Source organism: Macadamia integrifolia, chromosome 2, assembly GCF_013358625.1.
Source record: "Macadamia integrifolia cultivar HAES 741 chromosome 2, SCU_Mint_v3, whole genome shotgun sequence".
NCBI classification, from domain to species: domain Eukaryota; kingdom Viridiplantae; phylum Streptophyta; class Magnoliopsida; order Proteales; family Proteaceae; genus Macadamia; species Macadamia integrifolia.
In genome coordinates this window covers 1040499-1056813 of record NC_056558.1, presented here as the reverse complement: position 1 = coordinate 1056813, position 16315 = coordinate 1040499, and the positions used below count along the sequence as shown (strand labels likewise).

General features: G+C 45.4%; 2 protein-coding genes across 2 annotated transcripts; one reads left to right on the top strand and one right to left on the bottom strand.

Moving 5' to 3' along the window:
• Positions 1-26: 26 nt before the first annotated feature.
• LOC122070312 (pentatricopeptide repeat-containing protein At5g13270, chloroplastic) lies at positions 27-2987 on the bottom strand. The gene has a single exon (XM_042634443.1). It carries the CDS (start codon positions 2909-2911, stop codon positions 623-625), a length of 2289 nt encoding a protein of 762 aa, XP_042490377.1. The 5' UTR covers positions 2912-2987; the 3' UTR covers positions 27-622.
• Positions 2988-12221: 9234 nt separating this feature from the next.
• On the top strand, positions 12222-14562 carry LOC122072309 (phytolongin Phyl1.1-like). Its single transcript, XM_042636901.1, has 2 exons — positions 12222-12389; positions 12570-14562. The coding sequence occupies exon 2, from the start codon at positions 13094-13096 to the stop codon at positions 13913-13915; it is 822 nt and encodes a 273-aa protein (XP_042492835.1). The 5' UTR covers positions 12222-12389; positions 12570-13093; the 3' UTR covers positions 13916-14562.
• Positions 14563-16315: the final 1753 nt, after the last annotated feature.

Genomic DNA, 16315 nt, shown 5'->3' with positions numbered 1-16315 from the left:
ACAGGAAGTTTTGGTGTAAAGTGACATGCAGAATCCTGACATCATCATATTCATCACCTGGAAAAATATTGTACACCTCTAAATTTACACTGCCTTCTGAAGGAGAAAAACATTGAGTAATTCTGCAAATGAGTTTAACTTCATCAGACACAGACACAGAGCAGCTGAAGTGGCATGAGGAAACATATCACTTGGATGACAGAGGCATGAGAGCCAGACATGACCAGATATTTTGGCCACCTGCTGCTAAACAATCCTTTCTTGGTGTATCTGAGGCTTGGAGTTCCAGGCATGCATCTGTACCAGAAAAATCTTCAGTTTGTGCAAAGTGTGTCTTCATCCATGCTCTACTCATTTGAAAATGAAATCTCATGGATTCCGAATTTCATTAAAAAAGATAACAGTTAGCATTGGTCCACAACTGAGAATTTTAATGGATGACGCGATAGTCTGATCCAATTCTTATCTGGTCTTCATGAATCAAGGTATTGACATCACATGAACCTCTTTCCATTGTTCCAAGTTGCTGATAAGCATTGAAGAAAGCCTGATTTGTACTGTTTGACAAGTACCAAAACTATATGGGTAGTCATGGAACCCCACCAGGGAACTAATTGATGTTTCACCAGTAATCATTGCAAGAACAGTTTCCAAACTTAAAATGGTGGAACCTACTTGAATCTCTAACAATGATTTTGCGTCCAGTTATATTGGATAATAGTTTAGCAAAATCATGGCAGTCATTGCAAGCACGGAGATTTTTGAAGACCAATATAGGGACAGTACTAGGTGTTGATATGAGTCCAAATGCAATGGCAAGCCTTTCACTATGTTCAAGAAGCTGCTCTTTTCTCTCTTTCAGTAAGCCAGGTAATGCATCATCACCAACAATCATTTGTGTGCTTCCATGTTTGTTAGCCAAATGATTTAACTCTTCCAACTTCAAGTAAATCTCTTTTGTTCGCGGATGATGCCTGTCACCAACGATAAATCTGTGAACCTTACCATTAACAGTAATCCAACTACAACCAACTTCCTTTTTTAAGCCTCTGTCTGCCATAACTTTTCTAACATGTGCGGCTTGTTCCCAATTCCCAGATGAAGAATACAAGTTAAACAATAGGATATAACCTGCAGTATCATTGGGGTCTAGCTGAAGGAGGTTTTCAGCAGCAATCTTCCCAAACTTGACATTCTGATGGGTCCAACATCCACCCAATAAACTCTTCCAACTCATCGCATCAGGTTCAAATGGCATAGCTTTTATTAATTCAAATGCCCCTTCTAAATGGCCAGCACGAGCGTAGATTTCAACCATACAATCATAGTGATCGATGGTGGGTTCTACACCATAGTCACTACTCATCGAGTCCAAATATCGCCTGGCTTCTGAAACCAATCCTGAATGGCTGCAAGCAGTGAAAACACCTATAAATGTAACAGCATTGGGCTTTATACCCCTGATTCGCATCATCTGGAAAAGTCTAAGGGCCTCTGAAGCTTCACCATGGTAAGCACAACCTGCAATAATAGCTGTCCAGGCCACAGTATCTGGTTCATCTATCAGGTCAAAGGCCCGGCGGGCATAATCTGACCTACCAGATCGAGAATACATAGCAACCAATGCACTCTCCCCATAAAGTTCTGAAACCAGGCCCTTTTTTATGGCATCTCCATGTACTTGGGTACCTGAACTCAAATCTGCCAATGCTGAACAAGCGTGAAAAATGCTGGTATACATGAAGCGATTCATAACCATACCATTATCCCTCAAATACTTGAAAACTTCAAGAGCCTCCTCAAATTTGCCAATCTGCAACCATCCAGAGATTAAAGCACTCCAAGAAGCGTCATTAGGGTCAGAAATCCTGTTAAAAGCTTGACGAGCTTCCTCTAGACTTCCAAACTTGGCATAAAAATCCACAAGGGGTGTCCCCACTGAAACCCCTGAATCCATCCCCAATTTAACAATGTAACCATGAATCTGCCTCCCAGTACCCAAGTCCCCTAACTTGGAACATGCCTTGAGAACAGCAGAGAATACAAACTCATCCAATTCAATAACTTCTTTTATCATCCTGGCAAATAATGCCAAAGTTTCCTCCTGTCTATCAGCCTGAGTGTACCCCATCATTAGCCCAGTCCATGTTACAGCATTCTTCTCTGGCATCCTATCAAAAACAAGCTTGGAACTCTCTAAGCATCTGCACTTCACATACATGTTAAGCAGGGCAGTATCGATCAGAATGTCAAGAGTTAATCCATTCTTAACCATTTGAGAATGCATCTGCTTGCCAAGCTCTAAGCATGAAGGAAATGACAGTGACCGTATCAAACCAACATAAACTGACTGGTTAACGTTATTTCCAGTTGAATTCATCTCTGAAACCAACCTGACAGCTTGAGAAAACATCCTTTTCTGTGCATAAGCAGACACCATAAGACCCCAAGAAATCGAATCCTTCATGGGCATTTCATCGAACAATTTCTGGGCATCTGCCAAACTCCCACAATCACAGTACATCTTCAGAAGGCAATTAACAAGAAACGTAGGTGGGCTCGGAAACACTCGGCGCAGATGCTCATGAATCAATCTTCCATCCGACAGAGATTTCATTTTCCCACATGTATCCAAGAGACATTCATAGGAATAATCAGTAACAGATAAACCCGCAACATCCATTTCGATTAGAAACTTGTGAGATTCATTCAAATTTCCTTCTTTAGATAGCGAAACTAGATGTAAATTTTCAACCAGACCTCTTTGAGACGCTGACTCTTGGATTGAAGAGGAGCGATTAAGAGATACCCAGGAAGGAAATCGATCAAAATTTGCAGTATTTACAATTTGAACTCTGTCTCGGGGTATTGATTTCGGTGAATTCCAATGTGAAAGAGGAAGAGAAGCCATTATCGAGCATTCACTGATTGTGCTTGGATCAAATAGCCTGGAACTGGATCAATATTAGTGGAAGAGGAGACCAAGTTGCAGGTGCGGTGGGCCGGTGGTCATTGGGCAGATCGGGTTGGGTGAACCATAACCCCAATCATACATAAATCATAAATCATGATTTTCTTTATGGTTCAATCGTTTGGCCCTACGGTTGAACCAATGATGGGCTAACCGGTCTTCTTGTCCGAACTTTGATCACATGGTCAAATCACCATTGGCGAAGAGATTTACCATGGGTAAAGGAATACTTAATAAAAATTTGGGAAATTTATAGTACCACCACCCCTTAGAGAATGCCACTTTTAAAGTGCCACTATCGGCATAACACCAAATTATACTCACACCCCTTGTCATTCTTGTCATCAGTCATTGTTAAGTCAGGAGTTAAAATGACTGTTGCACCATTTTAACTAAACACATGATCAATTCATATTTTACCCGAGTCCCTCATTACTCCTAACCTCCACTCATCCTCACCGTGGAATTCAATATTTGTTGTATTAAGTTTTATTAAGAGAGACTATCTAGAAGAATAATCGATGCAATACCTGAAAGTTGGAACCCCACCTAAATATTGTTTCTGTTGCTGCCGAAAATCCGTATGAGTTGATCCTGCACACGCACAGAAGGCAGAGGCCAGGAGCTTTGTCCGGGGTTAGTCCTCCGACACTCAAGTTAGAGATCGGCCGCACAGTCTTTTTACAGGAGTAATGGTGTGGGTTTTGATGCTTACCTTTTTCCTCCTTTCCGGTACTCTCTTATAACCCTTAGGGTTTAGGGTTTCTCTTTTCCTTGGAGGAGTCCTCCTTGGGTCCGCCTCCTTTCCTTTTCGAGTCCTACTCAGATACGTCCTATCTCCTTCGTGGGGAATATTCCCATACGCGGTTGACAGAGTCGGAGTCCTTGCAGCCTCTATCAGGTGGGCGACACGTGTCCTTACCCCCTATGGGGCAATCAATTTGGCCGTATCAGGAGCCCCCTTACTCTCACCAGGAGGCTTTTCCTGTGGGAGTAACCAAGTTTTTCATCATCATTTTTTTTTTTTTTGTTCATACGTCCCTCCGGCCTTATTCCTTCAGCTTCGACCTTAGTCTTGCTTGAGACCGAGACCTTCAGTCAGGTCAGCTCGGCCTGAGCTCCCAACCGAGGTAGGGACCTTCGGTCAGGTCCCCTCGGCCTTGGCTAGAGCTCCCGACCGACGTATGGACCTTCGGTCAGGTCCGCTTGGCTTTGGCATGAGCTCCCAACCGAGGTGTGGACCTTCGGTCAGGTCCGCTCGACCTTTGATTGAGCTCCCAACCGAGGTTGAGACCTTCGGTCAGGTTCACTCGGCCTTGGCCAAAGCCCCCAACCAAGGTGAGGACCTTCGGTCAGGTCTGCTCGGCCTTGGCCAAAGCTCCCAACTGAGATATGGACCTTTGGTCAGGTCCGCTCGGCTTTGACCTGAGCTCCCAATCGAGGTATAGACCTTCGGTCAGGTCCGCTCGGCTTTGGCCTGAGCTCCCAACCGAGGTTAAGACCTTAGGTCAGGTCAGCTCGGCCTGAGCTCCCAACCAAGGTAGGGACCTTCGGTAAGGTCCGCTCGACCTTAGCCTGAGCTCCCAACCGAGGTTGTGACCTTCGGTCAAGTCCGCTCGGCCTTGGCCAGAGCCCCCAACCGAGGTGAGGACCTTCGGTTAGGTCCACTCAGCTTTGGCCTGAGCTCCTAACCGAGGTTGTGACCTTCGGTCAGGTCCGCTCGGCCTTGGCCAGAGCTCCCAACCGAGGTATGGACCTTCGGTCAGGTCTGCTCGGCCTTGGCCAGAGCTCCCAACCGAGGTATGGACCTTCGGTCAGGTCCACTCAGCTTTGGCCTGAGCTCCTAACCGAGGTAAGGACCTTCGGTCAGGTCCGCTCAGCTTTGGCCTGAGCTCCTAACCGAGGTAAGGACCTTCGGTCAGGTCCGCTCGGCTTTGGCCTGAGCTCCCGTCCAAGGTTAAGACCTTCAGCCAGGTCCGCTCGACCTCAGCTTGAGCTCCCAACCGAGGTAGGGACCTTCGGTCAGGTCCGCTCGGCATTAGCCAGAGCCCCCAACCGAGGCGAGGACCTTCGGTCATGTCCGCTCGGCCTTGGGCTGAGCTCCCAACTGAGGTATGGACCTTTGGTTAGGTCCGTTTGGCTTTGGCCAAAGCTCCCAACCGAGGTATGGACCTTCGGTCAGGTCTGCTCGGCCTTGGCCCAAGCCCCCAACCGTTGTATGGACCTTCGGTCAGGTCCGCTTTGGCACATATCTCGAGGGGTGGTAATCGGTGACGTGACGGCGCCATTAATGCTCGGGCAGTCGTACCATTTTTTTTTCTATTTATAAAGTGTGGGGGTCCATTTGTGGGCCACTTTCGTTTTTCCCTCGGAGAGCCTTCCTTCGGTCTAGGTGTCCCTTTTCCTTTAGCGCTTCGTCTTCACCAAAAGTAAGTACCATGTCTTCTTCATCCGGGTACAATCCCTCATCCTCCGAGAGGACAAAGTCTCACCATAGGTATCGGAGTCCAGGGGGGTCCGAGGGATGTCCTCGGACTCTTCCCCCAATTCGCCCTCTTCTCGCGACTCATCATCCACGGCCTCGCCGTTTGGGTCCGAAGGTGGCTCAAATGGTGAGGGATTCAGGAAAAGGGTGCTTGAATCCCGAGCCCAGACCCAGGACCCCCTCGAGGTGAAGGCCTTACACATCGTCTCCACCATGGATGAGCTGGAGCTGGGGGAGCTAAGGGCCTCCTTCAGTATCTCGGATGCTTTCGAGCTCCGGCTACCAAAATCGACCGACCGAGCCAGCTATCGGAACTCCGAAGAGCTGTGCCTATATAAGGAGGCATTTAAGGCCAGCCTTCGGCTTCCCTTCCATCCTTTCTTCGCCCGAGTGTTTCGGCACTAAGGGATTTGTCCGACCCAGCTGACGCCAAACCGATGGCGGCAGCTGCTTAGCTTCATCGTCCTTTTCTCTAGGCGCCAGAGACCTCTCTCCCTCCCTCTCTTAGTCAATTGCTTCCTTCTTCAGGCCTGCAAGGGGCTTTCAGGCTGGTACTACTTCAGCCCTCGGAAAGACCTTCGGCTGCTGAACGGTTACCCAACATCGATCCACTGGTGGAAGGAGAAATTCTTCTTCATGAGGTCGTCCGAGGGGGTTCCCTTCGGCACCATCTGAGGATGGTGAACTCTGCTCCTGCCCTTCTTGGGACAGATGCGGAGTCGATGGCGATGGCGAAGCGTCAAGACATCTACCCTCCGGTTGAGTCCGACAGCCTTAAGTCCGATGCCATTTTGTTCAGATTCGAGCTTAGCCCGGGTGAGTTAGGCCAGCCCAAGTTTATTTGCCTCGGGTACTTATGTTTCATACTAACTCCCTTCGTCTTCATGCAGTGCAAATCTCCAGGGCTGAGGCTAGGGCTGCAGCTGCAGAGAAGCAAGTCCAAAAAAGGGAGGCCAGGGCGCGGGATGCGCAGTAGCAGTAGGGGCTGAAGAGGAAAGGGAAGAAGAAGGGTCATCCCTCCTCCGAAGCTCCCCCATCGAAGAAAAGGTCCAGGGCCGAAGGACCCAGTACCGAAGCCGTCCATGCCCTCACCGCCCCGGGCCATAGCTTGTCTGCCCGTGACCCCTCCCCCGTGGCAGACTTTAGAAGCCCGAGGGCTGGGAATGTTAGGGCCGAGGTTGGCTTCGTCCCTCGGTGGTCGATCAAAGAAGACGACACTTTGTCCGTCAGTCGTGTCGCTCGTGAGCTGGTACTGAAGGGCAGCCTCCCCCGAGATGCTACCGAAGCACAACGACAAGGGACGGCGGCCATGATAACTAGCGCATGCATCTTCATGGCAGAGGTAAGCTTCGGTCTTCCAAACCTTGATTTATGATCATTGCAACGTACTGACCATCGGTATCTTATGTAGGCCCAAAACCAAGTGGGTTAGCTGGCTATCAAGGCCGAGGCCATGGCTCGAGACCTCGAGGCTTCCGAACGTGAGAAGTCAGTCCTGGAGAATGAGCGTTCGGTTCTCCTCGAGAAGGTGGATCACCTGGAAGCGGACCTTCTTCGTACTCGCCAGGAATGCGATCAGAAGCTTGCGAAGCTGAAGGCGCAGATAACAACAAGGGTTCGGGAGGCCAAGACCGAGGGGCCGAGATGTATAGGGCCTCTGAGGGCTTCCGAGAGGAGGTCAAACACGCCATCGCCCCTGGGTTCACAATGGGCGCTACTGAGGTCCGAGACTGGGTCCTCGAGCACTACCTAGAGGTCTCTTTCGAGGACAGCGGGCTCATCTTTGAAGAAGAGTGTGCTAAGGCAGCCCCAACAGCCATCGAGGTTGCCAACGCCAACGGAGAAGGCTGTAGTGAGGAAGGTGAGGTTCAGCTACAATGTGAGGTGCCTCTGACTCCTGGACATGATGGCTCTGATGGGGAGATTCTCCACCATGCCGACGACGGGGCCGTGAATCCGATAGACGCCCCCTGAAGCCACCCTGCACCCTTTCCCTTTCTTCGGATACCTTTGCCTTTTACTTTTTTTTTGCATTTTCTTTGAAAGGATCTTTAGCCCGTAGGTAGGTGCAAGAAGGCCGAACCCTTTGGCGGCTCTAGGATTAATAGGCCTCTACTCTAGTACAAGGCTTGGTTCTGCTCCATCGGCTTGTTCGAGAGGTTTCCCATGTCCAAGGGCCGTGGACTTGAGGGATCATGAACAAGTAGGATTCGATCGGTGCCCCCGACCAAGGTAAGGACCCTCGGTCAGGTCTACTCGGCCTTGGCCGAAGTTCCCAACCGAGGCCGTGACCTTCGGTCAGGTCAGCTCGGCCTTAGCCAGAGCCCCCAACCGAGGTAAAAACCTTCGGTCAGGTCCGCTCGGTCTTAGCTTGAGCTCCCAACCGAGGTGGTGGCCTTTGGTCAGGTCAGCTCGGCCTTAGCCTGAGCTCCCAACCGAGGTAGTGGCCGTGACCTTCGGTCAGGTTTGCTCGGCCTTCGCCCGAGCTCTCGACCGAGGTTGTGGCCTTCGGTCAGGTCTGCTCTGCCTTGGCCTGAGCTCCCAACCGAGGTAGTGGTCGTGACCTTCGGCTGTATCCTTTCGTCAAGCTCCCTTTGGCTCTGCCTTGATCAACAACCGTGGTGATGACCGAGGTAAGGACCTTCGGCAAAGCTAAAGCCATCAAACAGGAGAATTCCTAGCAATTGCCGTAAACCAGCTTACATATTTTTCATAAGTAAAATCATCCGGAGGGTTTAGGATGAGGAGTTACAACTAGAAAAGGCTTAGAAGCAAAAAATTACAAAATGTATGTGATTGCTCGCTACTTCACTACTGGTAGAATTTTCTCAAGTTCTTCGAGTTCCACGATCGGGGTACCCTCTCTCCCCCCATAGTCTCCAAGTGATAGGAACCCGGTTGTGTTACCCTTGAGACTCTGTAAGGACCTTCCCAATTCGGAGCTAGCTTTCCTTGATGTCTCGGGTCTGATATTTCTACCCTTATGAGGACGAGGTCACCCATTCTGTACTCGTTCTTTCGGACTTTGGAGTTATAGTGCCTCGTAACCCTCTCCTGGTAGGCAGCGATCCTTTCTTGTGAGGTGTCCCTGACTTCGCTCAGGAGATCTAAATTCGCCCGAAGTCCTTTATCATTTTCTTATTCATTGCAGTACTGAATCCGATGGGTTACGGCCCCTACCTCCACCGGAAGTATAGCTTCGGTGCCGTAAGTTAAAACGAAGGGTGTTTCTCCGGTGGCCGATCTCTCAGTTGTGCGGTAAGCCCAGAGGATATTGTACAACTCATCTGCCCATAACCCTTTGGCATCATCCAATCTCTTCTTTATTCCTTGAAGCAGGGTACGGTTGGTTACCTCTGTCAGCCCGTTGGTAGGTGGATACCTGACAGATGTTTTCCTGTGGTCAATGCCGAGGGCATCACAAAATGAGCCAAAAGTCGGGTAGGCGAACTGAGTTCCATTGTCCATCGCCAATACTCGAGGGATTCCAAATCGATAGACTACTACTCTCTGGAAGAAGTTCCTTACATTCTTTTCGGATATCGTCACCATCGATTCGGCCTTTGCCCATTTCGTAAAGTAGTCTACCGCCACCACTACAAACTTCCTTTGTCTCGTGGCCAGGGGGAATAGGCCCACGATGTCCATTCCCCACATGGCGAATGGTATCGGGCTTGATAGGGACGAGAGCTCGGTAGAGTGCTGCCTAGGGACGGGGGCTAACATCTGGCACTTGATGCACTTCCTGACTAACAATTCCGTGTCCTTCCTCATTGTCGACCAGAACAGGCCCTGCCTCAGCACTTTATGTGCCAAGGCCCGGGCTCCCAGGTGTTGGCTGCATATCCCTTCATGCACTTCTCGGAGTGCATACTAGCCATCGGCGGAGTCCAGACACTTGAGGTACGGCACGGTGAACCCTATTTTGTACAGTGTCTTGTCCTTTAGAAAGAAGCGTGCTGACCTCATTCGTACTTTCCTTGCCTCGTCCCTATTCTCTGGGAGCTTTCCTTCCTTAAGGTAATCGGTTATGACATCCATCCAGCTATGGCCGTGTTCGCCTATAGGTAATACCTCTTGGGGTCTTTCGGTACTCGGCTGTGATAGCACTTCAAAATACACCGATCGTCCAAGATCTGCGAAGTCGGAGGTGGCCAACTGCGACAGTGCGTCTGCACTAGCATTCTCTTCTCGTGGCACCTGCCTTACCTTGAATTCGTTGAAGGCTGTTATTCTTTCTCACACTGTCTTCAAGTACCCAGCCATCCTTTGATCTTTGGCTTCGTAGTCTCCATTCACCTATCATACCACGAGCTGTGAATCACTATGCACCACCAACTCCTATAATGCTCCGGTCCTCGTCTCGAGCTCTCTCAGGCTGGATGTGGGGGAGACGCGATACTTCGTCGGTCTTCTGAGAGACAGCTTTGGAGACCTCCTTCATTGCCTCGACCATTCGGTCATATTTGTTCTTGAGGGCTTCGAACTGCTCCCTTGTCACATATTCTTGCGCTCCAGGAGGGGGCGGAGGATTGCTATCTCCGAGCACCGAATATCTGATCGAACGATGGTACCTCACAAAACCTTCCAGATCATCGTTCCCCCTTTCTCGTCCAATTTCCGTCGAGGGAGGGAGCCCTCCTGAAGGTTCCTCCTCCACCTTGTCCATGTTCGATGCTGCTCTCATCTTCTTAAGATTGTAGGTTCTCCCCACCATTACTGTCGTTCCCACAGACGGCGCCAATCTGTTGTTGCCGAAAATCCGTGTGAGCTGATCCTGCACACGCACAAAAGGCAAAGGCCCGGAGCTTTGTCCGGGGTTAGTCCCCCGAGGCTCAAGTTAGAGATCGGCCGCACAGTCTTTTGACAGGAGTAATGGTGTGGGTTTTGATGCTTACCTTTTTCCTCCTCTCCAGCCCTCTCTTATAACCTTAGGGTTTAGGTTTTATCTTTTCCTTGGAAGAGTCCTCCTCGGGTCCGCCTCCTTTCCTTTTCGAGTCCTACTCGAATACGTCCTATCCCCTTCATGGGGAATATTCCCTTTACGCAGTTGACGGAGTCGGCGTCCTTGCAGCCTCTATCAGGTGGGCGACACGTGTCTAGGTGGGTGACACGTGTCCTTACCCTATGGGGCAATCAATTTGGCCGTATCAGTTTCCAAATCTCTATCCGTGGAAAGAATGCACTTTTTTTTCTTCTACATAATCAGTTGTTTAATTCGATTAAAGTTCATATCCAATTAAGTAGAGAAATAGTCTAAAGACACCACTTCTTTGTAACTAAAATTTTGGCCATAATACATAAATGGGTTCCGATGCATATTGACCTCTCTATCATCCGATGGGTGTTGGAGGAGTTGGTGCACTGGTGAGGATCCAAGTCCTCAAATCAAGTCATAAATGATACCAAAACACATGCAAAACTGAAAATATTACCCTGAAAATATTACCAAATGGTAAAGTTCGACCGACTTTATACTGGACAAGCAATTAGGATACCAATGGATCCACTTGTAGATAAAATTTGGACCTTGACTATTCTTTCTTGTGGCATATATTACGTCAGACTGCCTAATATACAATGTCTGAACGAACTAGGGATCTGGTTAAAAGATATATATTTACCCACACGAACACATAAAAGAGAGGGAGGAAAAAAAAAAAAAAAAATCAATGGATTGAAAGTGGAGTTCCAAGACAAGAAAAATGATTTCTGGCATCACTTATTTATGTCATTATCACAAGGAGATCCTAAGTGATGAGTCATGACTCATGAAATAATTATTTCACTTTATAATTTTTTTGAACATAAATAGCATCCAATGGGAAATGATAGGCCCTACTATGCACTATAATGTATATTTATGTATGAAATGGGCTTTCCATATTGCATTTCCTTATAATGTTTATGGGGAAGTGTTTCTTATGACAAAGCATGGCCTTGCGTGTGTGGGGACCAATAGAAGTGTACACGAAAACATTAGATGGGTAAGGAATTTTTATTTCACATTTCATTGGATCAGGGTGGTCTATTCACCGGCTTTTTTGTCTTGGTGCAAGTACGTAAATCATTTTTCCAATGTTGAATTTTTTGTTGATATTTTTTGGTATTGCATATTTTGATAATTGAAAATATTATATTAAATTATATATATACCTGTCCTTTTCCCTATATATATATATATATATATATGTATTTTGAAGTTAGATAGGATCATCTGCTCAAACCAGTTTTAATCAAAATTATGGTTCATAAAGATCAGTGAAATAAGATGAGACCATTTAGGGCTCGTTTGATAACGTTTAAGAAACGGGTTTATGCCGTTTTATGTGTCTAGAAACTGCAGAAACAGAACAAAAAGAGTTTGATAAAATTGTTTTGTTTCACTTGTTTTCAGAAATTGAAATTAAAATTTCTACCTTTTTATGGTTCAAGAAATGACCCAGGCGAAACTTGTTTCGCTATTTCTAGAAATGATTCGTGGTCATTCTTTCATTGGTTATTATCGACTTTTATAAATTTGATTTATCAAATACCTTCAATTCATTTTCTGTTTTTAGAAACAAAAATTTATATTTTTATCGTTTCTTGAGAACGTTATCAAATGGGCCCTAAGAAACATCTGGTTTGAAGATCGGTTGATTCGGTTGGCCGGTTGGGTCAATGGCGCATAGTACACACGTAGTTGTGGGCCTTGTGGCTGGCTTGTGAGGACGTGGTTTGACAGTATAGTATATAGATAGGTAGCGTGAGAAAAATGGCTTAGTGGTTTCGTATAGATAACCAGAGAGTTTAAAATTGACTCGAAGTCTATGAACTTCCTAGTACAAAGGAATGTTCAATATTTAAATTGAAGTGAAAATCTTCATCTGGGTTTTTTGCTTGCATCCTTAAACATTCCTTTCCCCACTGGGTTTCTGGCGACCATTGCAGGTGAGCTCTCTATCTGTATTGATCTTGTTTTCTGTAGATTGTTTGAATTCAGTTCTTTCTTGTTTGGGTTTATTTTGATTTTTATCCATCCGCACAGAGGATCAATTGTGAATTATGTTCATGCTTTGTATCTCCTTCTTTGATAGATTAAGAGGTTTATTTTATTGGGTTTCTGTGCAGCTTCGAAACGAATCTGAATCGTTTGCTGAAGAGACAATATGCTTTGCTTTGGAAGGGTGTGAAACCCTAGGAGAAGATTGGGTTTATTTATCTCTGGGTTTTTCTATGGACATATGAAAAAACTATGGACATATGAAAAAACCTAAACGAGTATATTTGACGTTGTTTATGGACTAGAATGTTGCTTGTGCGTGGTTGCTTATGTTTGAGATCCTTATCCTAGAAATTTGGTGGTGTTCTGTTGGACGCTTGTGATATTATAGCTGAGGAATTAATTGAATTTTATCAGGTGTTCATGGATGAACTTGAAAAATTTGTGGCGTTTGCTTTTTGTCAGATCTCGATACTATAGGATACGCGGATTTATTGGGCCACTGATTGTGATTCTGAACAGTTGAAACCAGCAGTAGTACTGTTTCTGATGATTATGAGATTCCACGATCAGTAGTAACGTCTTGGGATATTTTAGACTGTTTCTCTGCTAATATTTTGTTCTCTAAGGCCGGATTTGTTCTATTCAAAACATGGTGTTTTATTGCTGTGTTGCTAAGGGTAATCGAATCCTCCATGCCTACAGCTGTGGGGACCCTGAGATTGAGAAACTGGCAGTTTTGTGCCTGGACAGGGCTCCTCCTTTCCACACCTGGTATTTTCAAAGTGTTGGCAAAAGGACTTATGGGTTTCTAATGGAGGATGGGTATGTCTACTTTACAATTGTGGAGGAGAGTCTCGGAAATCGGGGGGTCTGTCAGTTGTTGGGGCATGTAAGGGATGAGTTCAAAAAGGTTGCAAAGAGTGGTTCAAGGGGCAGTATATCAGGTTTGAACTCAGTCTGCCTTCAAGAACAATTGGTGCCTGTCATCCGCCGTTTGATAAACTCATTAGGGCAGGTCTCGCAATCTCAATCTGATGGTGACTGGATGCTTGAGATTCCGCCATCACGACAGGCAGGGCCTTCACCATCTCCAGAAAGTAGCCAAACTGAGGTTACCACTTCTACTAAGGCTCCATTGCTTCGGAAATTTAGCAAGCATGAGAAGAAGAAAATGAAGGATCGTGTCATCGAGGTTAGAGACAATGGCTCTGAGGAGCACCGGAAGTCTATGGGTCGGGGAAACAAGGTTGATGTGTCAGCCACCGAATCTGATAACCAAGTGATGGGGGTGTCTTCACTCTCAGTACAGAAGGGTTCAAGTTCAATGAGGATTATGACAGACCCACAGCATGCTCGATACATGTGGTGGCGCCAGGTCTGGATTGTTATTGCTATTGATATAGTTGTGTGTTTAATTTTGTTTGGAATATGGTTAGGAATTTGTGGTGGTTTTGAATGCATTTCTGGTTAGGTATTCCCTTTGTCTATTGCAACTAAGAGTTCAAACTGAATCCCAAACCGGAATTGTGGCCATTATACATCTGTCACATAGCATCCCACTCTTTCATGTAAATATCAGCACAATTTTGGGTTGGATTCACAGAGAAATGAAGCATCAAGCTTTTCCTCATAGAGTTCCAAATGAAGGAAACATTTACTTCAAGGTATGTGTGACAACTACGGGTCATTATCATTTCTTGATATTTCCTTGTACAGTTATCACATAGCCTTTATTTCATGTATATCTTCATTGTCGCTATGTATTCTGAGTTATTATGATCTCTCAGTTGGGTTTTTCTTTGGTCACTTCTTATAGCTATGTGCAGTGCTCCAATCGTCAGAATGGAGTGAAAATTTGAGATCTTATGTCCAAAAGTATCTTGTCAATACCATCAATGCATTGGAAACAGTACTTAGTACATCATGGATGAATCTCTTATGCCCACACACTGTATGGTTTAGCACATTCTACATCACTAGATTTTCCTGACCATCTGCTTTCTCCTTTAAGTTATTCTACTGTTTGGATTATTGAGTGAACTGAGTGTGCTCTGTAAGGCTTAAGGTTTAATAATCTGAACCTACTATTCAAAGGTTGGTTTAATCAAGCAATTGTGAGCAGTGTCTCTCTACTTGTTTCTTTTTTTCAAAGAACTGTTCCTTATTTCCATTTGTTGGTTGTGCAAATCAAGTCACCTTGTGGTCATCAGTTTGTGATATATATATTCTTTTTGGTAAAAGAAATTCATATCTTCATTGAGGTGGTATGGGTTGAAGTTGATCTCAATGTCATGCCCTAACACTCCCAAAGAGGGCACCTTCATTTAATCAAAATTATTTCGATAAGCATTTATTACAAGAATGTGTGTGTAAAGAACGGAAACTGGTTTTGTAAACCGAGGAAAAATGCATATACGAGTTAGCTAAGAAATGGTCTGATGTTGTTGATTGTTGGTTTGGGCCTTAGATGGGATATATCTAGTTAGAGATCTTGACAAATTTAGAATCCCGGACCCAAAAAATTGAAAGTAAATACATTCTCTCTCCATGAGTAACGGAATATACTTTTTTTGGCTGTTATTTCAATTCTGTACTGTGAGTTGCATTTTCCCATGGAAAAGGATGTAGAAGTGGCATTGTATTTCTAATGCCATAACCAGTCCCAAGCTAGAAGCCTAGAACTAGAGACTGATATGCAACACAGGATCTCCAGAAAATGGAATACAAGCAAGAACTAACAGAGAACTAAATTGTCAGAATAGAACTAGAACAAACTAGAACCAGAAATTTTAGAATTGAGGCCTAATAAAAGAAAATTAATAATTAACAGAGGTCCATCAGATGGACATATGATACCCTGGTTGAATGGATCATTTAGGTACTAGAACAAACTAGAACCTGAAATTCCAGAATTGAAGTCTTATGGGAGGAAATTGATAATTAACAGAGGGATAATCAGATGGACATGATACCCTGGTCAAATTGACCATTTAGGGTGGTATAATTGTTAAAAAAATTGATGATATTCAGAGAACAGATCAGGGCTCAACTGAAGAATCCTTTTGTAACTTCGATTCTAATCCAGCAACTAGAAAACTCAGAATTTGAATACCTGAGCTGAATTTCAGGAAGCAACTAACATGAGGATCAGTGAATTTTAGGTTAATCAAATTAACAATGAATCAGATATATCAGTATGCAGCTAGCAAAAAACTAGGAGACAGAACAGAATTGTTAGCCTTTAAAGAGAATCTGCTCTTCCACTTAGGAGTCCACCTTATCACACACACTATTGGTAATCCTTCTGAACACACCATGAATCGACAAGGTAGAGAACAACAAAGCTTCATTGATAAAATAACTCAAAACAGGTTGCCTGAATAGCCTGGTTAGATGGATTTGTATAGACTCTTAAAATATGATTCCTAACTTGACTAGAAATAGCCGACTAATAATCTAACTAGCCACTTAAGTGATCAATCAAAGACTTATAACAACTTATATTCTAACTAGGACTTCAACTTAAACTAATTAATAAAGTCAGTCCTGTATTTGTTAACTTCCACCCTTGTTGTAGGTCCATTACAGTGAAAACCCATTGGACCAAAGGCCCAAGATGTATAGAACCCAACCCAAGGCTTATTTCCATTTCCCGTAAGATGAGTTCATTATGTGATTTCCCCGCATCAATTTCTTGGCATGGGAGGAGTAACAGATTTTTTCTTGCTGAGAAAATAAATCCAATTCCCTCCCAGCAATTCCTTACCTTTTATCCACTCCTTCCTCCCCCCCGCTTCTTTTTGGTCCTTCAATGTATCCGATGATGCCCAGAGACCTAGAGGTCTACAATCCATTCCCTTGATCAAGTACT